This window comes from Atta cephalotes, assembly GCF_000143395.1.
Source record: "Atta cephalotes unplaced genomic scaffold scaffold00016, whole genome shotgun sequence".
Taxonomy (NCBI): Eukaryota; Metazoa; Arthropoda; class Insecta; order Hymenoptera; family Formicidae; genus Atta; species Atta cephalotes.
This window is the reverse complement of record NW_012130080.1, coordinates 2,952,851-2,964,377: the sequence shown is the minus strand read 5'-3', so window position 1 is coordinate 2,964,377 and position 11,527 is coordinate 2,952,851. Positions and strand designations below refer to the sequence as shown.

At 33.1% G+C, this 11,527-nt stretch overlaps 1 protein-coding gene across 1 annotated transcript in view; it reads left to right on the top strand.

Annotated features, from left to right (window-relative positions):
• The first annotated feature begins 6,728 nt into the window (after nucleotides 1-6,728).
• LOC105618419 (uncharacterized protein DKFZp434B061-like) overlaps nucleotides 6,729-11,527 on the top strand; it is an 8,797-nt gene continuing 3,998 nt past the window's right edge. The window contains 3 exon segments of the mRNA XM_012199960.1: nucleotides 6,729-6,761; nucleotides 6,763-6,846; nucleotides 6,849-6,926. Of these exon segments, the coding sequence (XP_012055350.1) occupies nucleotides 6,729-6,761; nucleotides 6,763-6,846; nucleotides 6,849-6,926 (195 nt within the window).

The window sequence follows — 11,527 nt, the reverse complement described above, 5'->3', positions numbered from 1 at the left end:
ATATATATATATATATATATATATATATATATATATATATATATATATATATATATATATATATGAATACAATGCACGGTTTTGGCTCGGCGGACATTGACAAAAATTCCGGATGACGAGGACGATGGAGACAGGTGAGGCACTTGTGATGCGTTTATTGCACTCGCGGCCTCGACCACGACCGTCGTCATCGCGACGTCAAGTTCTCCGAAAACGAGCACACTTCGACGGACGTTCCGCCATCATCTACGACTTCTCTCCTCGTCTCTTCGCTCTTCTACCGCTTATCCCGTCGGCAGGAATCACAGACAATTAATCATAAAAAGCGCGCGAGGGTTCCATGCTGCAGGTACGCGCGTATCAATGCCTCGGGACGGTGCAGTGGTGCAGGAACGAGCGACGCCAGTGCTACGACACGACGATCACGACACGTAGAAAAAAAGGAATCCGCGAGCTGGGCGGAACGAGGGGGAGAAGAGGAAACGCGGAGAACCGGTTCCATGGGGAGTTTGGTGCCCCTCGATAGCTCGACGAGCGCGATCCGAGGCTCGCCATCGTCGTCATCATCATCGTCATCGTCATCGTCGTCGTCATCGTCATCGTCGTCGTCATCATCGCCACCGCTGACTCGGTTCGGTTCGACTTGACTTCTTCTCCCGCGAGAATGCTTCTGCTCCGGTGCACTACCTACCCACCTACCTACCTACCTACCAACCTACCTACCAACCTACCTACCTACCTGTTTGCCCTGCCTGACTGCCTGCTTGCTCCTCCTTGCCCGCTTGTCCGCCCATATCTGCTTACCTACCATCCTACCTGCCTACCTTCGATGGCTTCGACCGCGAAGGGGGCCCTCGCGGAATTCCTGGCCGCAAGACTCCATCGCTTTTCACGAAGGGGGCACGAAACGAGATGCGAGCTGCTGCACTCGCTTGGATACAGGGATGCAGTCTCACAGGAGATATTTCACGATGGCTGCAGATGCAACTCTCGCGATTTTTATCTTTTGCTTGCACGAAAAGAACATTTCAATTTTTGTTGAGAAAAAATATTCTAAATTTTAATAAATGTTTATTTGAATAATATCAACTATAAATATTTGCATACTTACATATTTATAGTAAATGAATATTTATTTAATACAAAATTATAGTTAAATCATTAATTTTTATACAAAATTAATATATCTTTATATTTAATACATATTTAATTGGCACTGTTTACATAAATGATTTATTAAAATATCTTTATATTATCGCGAAATTTAAACGCGACTTAAACATGGTTTAACTTCAAGTATTATCTATTTCTTTATATTGCATTCTCTCATCTAGATGTAACATTTGAAGAAGCGAGAGCAACTTCAACGCGACGCAAAAACTCTCTGCGGTTTCACGGTGCGTAGTGGCGAGGCAAAAAAAATGGAATAAAATTGCATTAAACCGGAGATTGCAAAAGTCTAGCGTCAAGTATCATAAAACTTTTCTTTACTCTTTAATCCTTACCAGAGATTTATACTTTCTTCAGTATTCAGTCCTGAACCAGTTTTAGGTATATCTTTCGCCTATCTATCTTTAATTTAAAAAGAAAAAGCAAAACTGATTGAGGGGAGGAAGAATAATTTTGTATCGTAAGACATTCATGTTCGATCTACGTTAATCTCCAACAATATCCCTCAAGTCGATCGAACGTATCACAAGCTGTAATCTCAACATACCGCCCTGACATTTTGATGAATCCCGATGAAGGATGGGCGCGACGATACGAACTTTAATGAGCTACAAACACTCGAGTCTCCGCGCCATAGAAGAGCCGTGAAGGAGAGATAAACTGAGCTCAAATACGATATGCAAAATGTCGGCTATACAAAAGCCATCGATTTACGCGTCGTCGACGAGTGACGAGAGGAAAGCAGGACGCAGAAACGTCGCCTCGTGATTTCTTTGTCGCGTGTTTCGCGCAAATAATGCACGTACCTCGCGAATCTCATTCGCTCGCTCGCAAGTTGCATTCCTGCACCGGCGGGATGATAAGCGCATATGTATACGATTGCTCGTTACTATTGTGTTTGCCAGTCGCGAGAACAAAAAGGTTTACTAAATCTTAATACATATTTCTTTGAATAGTGTAAGTAAACATTTAATTATATTAATATTACTCAAAAAAAATTATAATTCACTTAAATTATTTTTTTATCAAACAAAAAAAAATGTAACTACACTCTAAACTTTTAGAATGAATTATTACTCTCAAAAGTGAAATCTTAGAAAAAGATATTAAAAAAATTATTTGTGAAAAATATATTTATTTCACTGAAATAAATCTGTACTTAAATACAGTGAAATAAAATTTTATTCCTAACAAGTAAGCCATCTATTGTATTTTATTTTTTTTACAGTTAATATATATTTCGTCACAATCAATTTTTTTCATAACTAATAAATATCGAAAAAAACGTCGTGAGTAACATTTGTTTCGCAATACTTTGACATTTTTCTCTCAGTGTGAGATTCCATTTCAAAGAATTTAGAAAGAGAGTATATTTATATTTACCTAGAGCTAAATAAATATGTATTTATTAGAATTTAATAATTTTTTTTTTCAATATACGGATCGGCATGGAGAACCGATCGACTAGGCGGTCGACAAGCTAGGCTTCGTCGGCCCCGGCACTGACCTTGAACGTGCCTTGGAGCCTTCGAGGCTTGCCGGGCGTGCTATAGACGCGAGCTGCTTTAAAAGCAGCACGTCTCGTTCCTTTCGTCGTCACCGGGCAGTGGAGGAACGCAGGGGTGTACTCTCGAAAAAGCTACCACCAGATTGCTATTGTTGCAACTGCACTCGCGGTGACGCGACACTGCGCCATATCACCATTCACCATATCTCTATCCGTTTCGCGGCGACCGATATTCTCGTTCCGAAAGTAGAAAGAATAAGAAAAATTATTTGTGGGAGCGAGATTTCTCTTGCTGCTCTAAAATTGCTTGCCAATGTCGATTAAGAATTATAGATTATGCGAGAATTAATGTTTATAAAAAAATAAAGAACGGTTCTTGTAAAATAAACATAAGATAATAATTGATTGATTATTAATGGGTTGTCCGGAAAGTTCGTGCTGATATTGAAGGAAAATTGAAACGCAGAAAATTTTAATTTAATAAATGTATACTAAAATTTAAATTTTAGTCGGCACGAACTTTCCGGACAACCCAATATGTTTAAGATGATAAATTTCAAGATCACTTTAAATGGTGTGCAATTTGTGTTAAATTTTAGTAAAGTTTTTATAATATTATTTATAATGTATTTTGATATACATCTGTCTATTCTGTGTCTTTTCGTGAATGACTGTGAATTTTTTTTGTATTACATAAAATTATAAATAAAATTCTATTTTAAATTTTAGTTGAAATTATACAAATCGTCTAAGGTACTAACTATATATAAAGCGTATATTTTCCAAAATTTTATTGATCATTTAATAAACTAACATAATTGATAACGTCATTAATATTATGAATATCATTATTTAGATTCTCAGATACAGATTATTTTATCAATTAAGATTTTTCACTTTATAGGCGTCGTATTTTAATTTCTTTTGCGAGTTTGTAAAGAGTCATGTGGCCTATAAAAATGTAGTGAAATTAAGAATACGAGCTTGAAAAAATATGCAATTAAAGAAAATACCCCAATAATATTGAGAATGTAGTACCGACTTGGTACCAGGTGCATCCTGATTCAACTACACTCCTGTGAAAGAGAGTGCAGGACGAGTTTCTAGCAACTTCCACTGAAGAATACAAGTCACAAAAAGTTCTAGTCATGCTCTCATCCGCTGTCCGCCTGCCGGTAACGATAAATTCTGTCGAAAAAATTATTTAGAACATATTCATTCAGAATAATCTACATGGAAAGAACGATTTTACTAAACGTCATATTGATATTTAATATTAATTCTTGTCAATATTCTATTTTATATCTAATAATTAAACATATTATCAATTCTAATCAATTCTAATAAATAAGAAAGAAACATAAAAAATCTCTTAAATATAAATGAGATAGAAACATTGAATTATTTTCCATCTTTTATAATTACGATAAATATTCTTTTATAACTACGATAAATGTTGTAAACGAAAAAGGGTTCCCTTTATTATAAATTATAAAACATCGATTTATGACATTAATTCTCATCTTACTTTAACTCAATTAATTATCGACAAATCTCATCATAAATAGGAAAGGAGCATAAAAAAACATTACAATTTTATTTAAATATAAACGAGAATAATATTGAATATTATCTAATTTTCGATCTTTATAGCCATAAACGTTTATTACAAACAGAAACCAGTTTCGTTCATTAGAAAGAATGATATTACTGTAACAGCATTTTCGCGCGAAGCATAAAGTTGACAGGATATTGCGTAATCATTACCTTCCTCACATTTATATGAGGTTTATATTGTTGACTAGTCATTGACGTGTGCTATTATGACAAATTATTCTGCTCGCGCTATGACACTTCCTCAAATCGCTTTATCCGCAACGAGATCTCAATCCGAAATAATGTCGTGCAATGCATTCTTATGACATTCTCGCACTCGAAGAAAAAGACGTACTAGTAGGAACTACAGAGGTGATAATACTATACAAGTTTGATAGTTGAATACATTATTTTAGAATTGCATTAATGATAAAATAGTTTATTCAACTATGTACATAAATTCTACATACATAAATTCTACATATAAAAATTTTATAGTTATTACTTTTATAAAGTTGTCATCATTATATTTTTCTCTAATAAGGGAACACTCCCAAATATAAATCTCTCGAGTGTAAATATTGGTTCTACTATTTTTATCAGTATAATTTATAAATTTCGAAATGTTTCCTATCAGAAAAGCTACATTTTGTTGAAAAAACAACAATTGACAAAATAATATAGCTAATAATATACGTGTATGTAAAAATTCGAACACTTGATATTTTTTTATTGCACTATATATATTTTTTTATTGCACAGCACAAGAATTATAAGTTGTGAATTTTATTTATTAATTACTTGAATAACTTAAATAACATATTATCTATATATTTGACTTTATTTTGAGATTTACATTTGGAAATATTCCTTTGTGAGGAATAAATAAAATATTAGTCAACATTATACATCTATATTCAACACTGCATGTAAAATATACATTTTCTACAGCTATAGACAAGGAGCTCTTCAGTTGCACATCTACGTGTCGCAAAATATCTCATTAATCTTTGCCTTGAGTTCTGATGATAGAGAAAATTTACTGATTGAGACGCATCTGTATAAAATACACAGTAATAAGTGGCGATTCGCGGTAAGATTAATGATGTTGCGAATGCTAGTCTTGAGATTTCAGTAGTCATTATGGGATTCTCTCATTCGTTTGTGTAATCCTCTTGTCAGTTATTGTCAGAAACAGTTACATTTATTAGACAGGTGTTACTGTCGGTAATCCTTCAGCTATTCAGAAATTTTACATATTAGATATGACTTCTAATCTATTTATCAATTATTCATACATTTTATATGGATATATCTCTTCTAATTTATTTATGATTCTCAAGAAGGGAAAGTACAAATGTCATCGTAAAGTAGCAATGACCAACAATCCAGTCGCAATACATGAATAAGTCGAGAGATTTTCTATTGATCCTCGTTCATTTCTTGCTCGAGCAATATAAGATTGATTCTAAAACCAGCATTTCTTACTCACTAAAAGGATCGAGTGAATTATTATGAAAATTAAAAAAGTAAAAACAAATTATTTAATTAGTATAAAAGACATATCTAGTTATTGAAAAGTAAAAAAATTTTAGAATCCTATCTTTTATATAGAAATGTTATATTAATTTAAAAAATAGAAACTCTCGCGCGGTCAATAATGACCACTTTTACCACTCGACACTTTTAATATTAAGCAAAGGGAAGAGCAGAAGGAGGCAGAATTCAAAGCGAATTCAAGTTCACGAACGGCAGTATATTCACGTTGAATTAGGTTGTGTTTTGCTTTAAACGCTCACGCATTGTAAAACTAGAAATATTGTATACAGAAAAATGTAAAATAGTAAGACATAAATTGCAGGCGAATTGAGGCCAATCACAATAGAAAATGTAAGGCAATGTTTTCTACTCTGATTGATCGAATTGCTTGCGTTTTTCCATGTGTTTTTGGCTTAAGCTTTCCATTCCGCACAAATCATTCCGGCAATTGCAACGTTTCAGCAATATTACAGTAATATGATGATGTAATAAGACAGATGAAACGTTCACATGAATGTGCAGTAGGAGAGTGAATTTGAAACCAAATTTGATTGACTGTTCCAGTGTGTTATCGCTGTTATGCGCAATACTTCACCTGTCTTATTACAGCGTAAGTCATATTGCAAATGTTACAGCAATGTTGCTCCAAGCTGTTATATGAATTCATTTTATCTTCCTTCCGTAATGAGCGATCAAGATAGAATGAGCTTACGGCGCCTAGAGAAAATACCGCTTTAACTCACACTGAAATCTGCCATCTGCACAGCATCAATCTCGCGCGGATCGGCGATCCTTGCGGGCAAGAGGAGCGTCTTCTCTGCAGACTGCAAGCTGATGGAGCCGGGACGGCACGATAGTGAATCGTTTCGCGTCCGCTCGCGGGCGCGAGCGTGGAACACAATTCCTGGACGGCTGGATGGAAAGTTGGTCTGCGTGCTGCCCGCTGGCCGTGCCATAGGAATTTAAACGGGGATATAAGTATAAGAACGCGGAGACGGGGAGTCGTTCGCGGTAGTGTGAAGCACAAACGCGCCACAGCACCACACCCAGCGTGTCCACTGTTGCGACAACAAGGGACAACAATAGGATCCCGGCCATGCGTGTCGCGGTGATCGTGAGTACCCAGCGAGGCATCAAAGTGTTCTCCAACTGTCCCTTATCCTGATTGCCGCTACCTCCCCCGTGAAAATAAATCAAATAATATCTATTTCGTAGATTAACTTAAATTTTGATTTAATTTGCTCTTCATGTTATTCTAATTTTTTTTAGAACTGGAAAAAGAGGAAGAGCAAGTTAAACTGAGATTGATTTATTATATATATTTGGTTTCCATAATTTTTATTGGTGTAATTTACAAATTTTTAAATGTTAATACAATAAAAAAAATACATTTTACTGAAAAGCAAGAATTGATAAAATAATATGGTTGATACATATAAATACATAAAAATTCTGATATACTTGATACATTTTGTATAAAAAAATAAAGTTAATCTAATTGTAAGTTGATAGAAATGGATATAAGTGAAGAAAAATTAAATACGGTCGAAGATAGATCTTGGTATCTACTAATATTTATATGTAAATTTTAAATACAATTGTATAAACTGCGCGCTATTACTGTTAGATTTGAAATTCAATCATAAACTGAAATTAAAATAATAACATCATCAATTAAATTGATTGTCAATTTATTAATAATGAGCATCTTAAACACTGTAAAAAATTTATTGCGAAAAATATCTTATCGCGAAAATAACTTGTTCGAATTTCTTCAAAATCGAAATTAGTTTTGCAAATGTTTAAATGTTTCTCTGTTTCTCAGTCTTTCTCTATTCAATTATTTTTGATGCATTCTTTATTTTTCTCGAGCATCATGTTTTATATTTTTCACATAAAATCAAGTTTTTAAAACCTTTTCATAGAACACAATATGTGAGATATAATCAAGTGGAGAAAGTTTTATTGTATGTTTTTAATTTCATTCAGGAATTCAATTATTTAATAATATTCGTAGATTACAGTAAATTGAAAAATTTTTGAAATATCAATTAGTTTAACTACAAAAATTCTTATCATTTTTTATTCATCATAATTTATTTATTTCTTTTTTTTTGTATAATTTACTAGTTGCTTTTTTATAATTATTTCTTATGTCTTGTTAGAGATTGTTTTTTATAACGTTTAATATAATAAATTATTATGCAGTGATATCTTTAAAATTATCTCGTTAATTGCACATGTCCCAAAATATATCTGTTTATGTATTATCAGCGATATCATATTACTTCACGCAATCAAATCTTACATAATACATCTATTGAATATTTTAATTATGTAACATGATATTTTATTACAAACGTATCATTAATTAATATCTGTTGAGTCTCCTTTTCAAACTACAACACGAAATAAATTATATAACGACAGTAATTTTTCTTTTGATGTGATACCATAAATAATAATTAAAAATAACAGGTTGTTCGCCTTTAAAAAGGAATATATGATTTCTTTTACTCATTGCGGTCATTTCTTTTTATGTTTTGTTATTTTCGCGCGTATCGTTGCATCCCGAATTATGTCCGCTTTCTTTCGCATGCGACCTCACCTGTTCCAATCACTTTCATCTTTTAACCCTCAAGTGGCACGGCGAGATTTCAGCAATGTGAATGTGCCAGGCTGTGCGACTGATATTTAAATACCGGCACCACGAGTCTGTCAAGCACGCAGAACTTAGATAATTCTCGTGCGCTTTTTTTAAGTAAAATAATTCAATTGATAGAAAAGAGAGAGGACTGTTGCAATTCAGTTTACACAAAGAATATATACATCGCGAATACTAGTTTGCTATCACGAACAAGTTCTAACTTGTGATTTCTTCAATACTTCAGAGAAAAATAGATATAAACTAGATGTATTTATCGAGTGTTCTCTCAAGCGACAACAAACAATATATTGTATTGCAATTATAATTAAAAAAATAAAAATATTAAAAGATAAAAGAAAGAATTTATGAAAAAGAACTAATTTGTTAACACTTTAATTTTCTATGAAAAGCTACTAAATTTCAATAAATATTTGTTTGAATAGTTTTGAGTAAATATTTACTAAACATACATTAATTTGATACAAAAATCATTATTTTGATATGATTATTTTTTTTATTACGTTTACTGTAAATAAATGTTTATTTGGTACTATTCAAAGAAATATATGTTATGATTTAGTAAACTTTTTTTCAATGTATGAAAAATAATTCTTAAGCAATTGAATCGATCGCTTTTATCGATCATTAAAAAAAATTTTATTGCGCAAGACTAATATGTATGAATGAAAGGGCGGGGGTTGACTTGCACAAGAATAAGGAATGCTTTGTTATTCCCCCGCTAGATTCCGTCTGATGATTGATCAGCCTTTCGTTTGGCGAAAAGTGGATCAAGATGGAAATTCGCGCGTCCTGATCGACATTGCGAAGGCCGAAAATCAACGAGTCTGGCGAGCGCGAGTGAAAGCGCCCGACAGGAAAGTCGCGCACAGATTATTTCGCTGTATTCCGCGTAAACGAGCCGGTACGTGCGTGCTTCGACTCGGAACCAGCATTAAGAAACGAATTTACCGACTTAACTCGGCTTGCCCACCTCACTATCCGCATTCCAACATGGACTGCATGTGTTAAAATCTGCTTAATGCACTATTTCTAGTCAATATGGCTCGGTCAGTGAATCCGTTTCTAGATATCAGTTAGATAAAACTAATGATAACTTACTCTCACTTTATATGGACATAGTTTGTGATAAAATTCTGTTTCCGATTTTATGTGCCCTATAAAACTGACTTTACTACTTAAACGATTTCTAAATCCGTATTAGAATGCCGGATAGAATTTTATTTACCGTGTAATCTTTCGCATAAGGGAAAATATTTGAATAATTAAGATACATATACGGAATAATTTTACTGAAATATTTAAAAATTTAATTAGATACAAATCTGAAAATAATTTTGTTAGACTATCAAAATAATTATATAGCTCAATCTTTATTAGAATGTCAAAATTTATGCAGCATGCTCATCATGTTTGAGTTTTATACACAATTATTTTGATGATCTAATAAAATTATTTTCAAATTGTGTATCTACATGATTTTTAGATATTTCATAAAATTTGTTTTTTTTTCGTGTATATAAAATATATAGAGAAATATATATCGAAATATATTTGACGTATAAAATTATAAATAAAATTATCTTAAAATTTTCGCGAATTCTCAAACTCCAAAATAGATTTAATGCTTTTAAAGAATTAAAATACATCTCATGATGTGTATTCTAATATATACTCTCTAAAACTTTTAAAGTGAAAATCTCGCGTCAAAGACGTGAAATCTCAATCTTAAAGAAAATTGAACTACTCTTTTTTTAAGATTGGATTAATTTTCACTTTTTAAAATAAGATTCCACTTTGAAGAATTTAGAGAGTATGTACGTTTGCATATATGTATTAAAATATCTAGCATATAAAATTATAGAATTATATCTTGAATTCTTAAATGCGAATTATAAATTATTTCAAATGAAATGTTTTAACAAATTTACTTCGATTAATAATAAGGTAGAATTAGATTTGAATATATCATAAATAAGCCTAAAGAAATTTAAGCAAGAAATCTTTAGATAAAAGATATTAAGCAATAAGCAAATGTGAATGTTCCTGTCGTCTTGTTATATCATATTACAAGACAAATGAAAATTATTACTTAATGATCTTTCCGTCGTTTCACGCGATAATGGCAAATGGAATTAATTCGATTCTGCAATGAGAATAACGATGAATGTGAAACAGTGTCGATAGACAGTTACTTTAATTTCCATTGCAGTTTCTACTTTTCAATGCAACGCACGTATAACGTCCATCTACTTTTCGCACTTCCCGTCCTCAGCGAGCCGGTTGACGCGAACTTAAATGTCATGCCGATTAAACAGTTACGCGTGTTACTTATATGCGAGATGCTTGCATGCGGTGCTTACGACTTAAGGCCGAATCGAATCACTTTCTCTTTTCTCTTGAACACGAGACGCAGCCGATTTTGCATACACAAGTGATCAGCACCGCCGATACTCATAACGCGGACTACAAACCGGAATAATACTGTACGATCCGGAACGTGTTTCACGTAACGCGTTACACATCCATGGCGTTGCCGTTCATTGATTCTACTATCTCGATATCATGGATAACTTTTATTTTTATTTCAATAACGATCGCTATTGTATATACACTTAACTTGCGCAGCTGCACAAAAATGCTCGTACTTAAGTCTCTGACGGAATTATCGGTGAAAACTCGGAAAAGATTTAACGACCGCCATTGATATCCGGTGTATTTCGTTATTTTTCTTTGGAGAAATCACGAAACACGATTGTGTGCGGATAATTAGAGATATTTCAAGAGCGCGACAAGTAACAGTTCATTATCGCGTTTCCTCTAAGAAACATCAAAAATAGTAATATAACGATAACACGTGATGTAGCAATCATCGTAGTTAATTATTCTTTTTTTCTACGAGTATTATGATCATCGATGATTCTCGTAACAACGATATGTCTTTAATTAAATCGGAAATTGCTAAAATTTTTCTATAAAAATAGCTCCAGAGAGAGAGAGAAAGAGAGAGAGAGAGAGAGAGAGAGAGAGAGAGAGAGAGAGAGAGATTA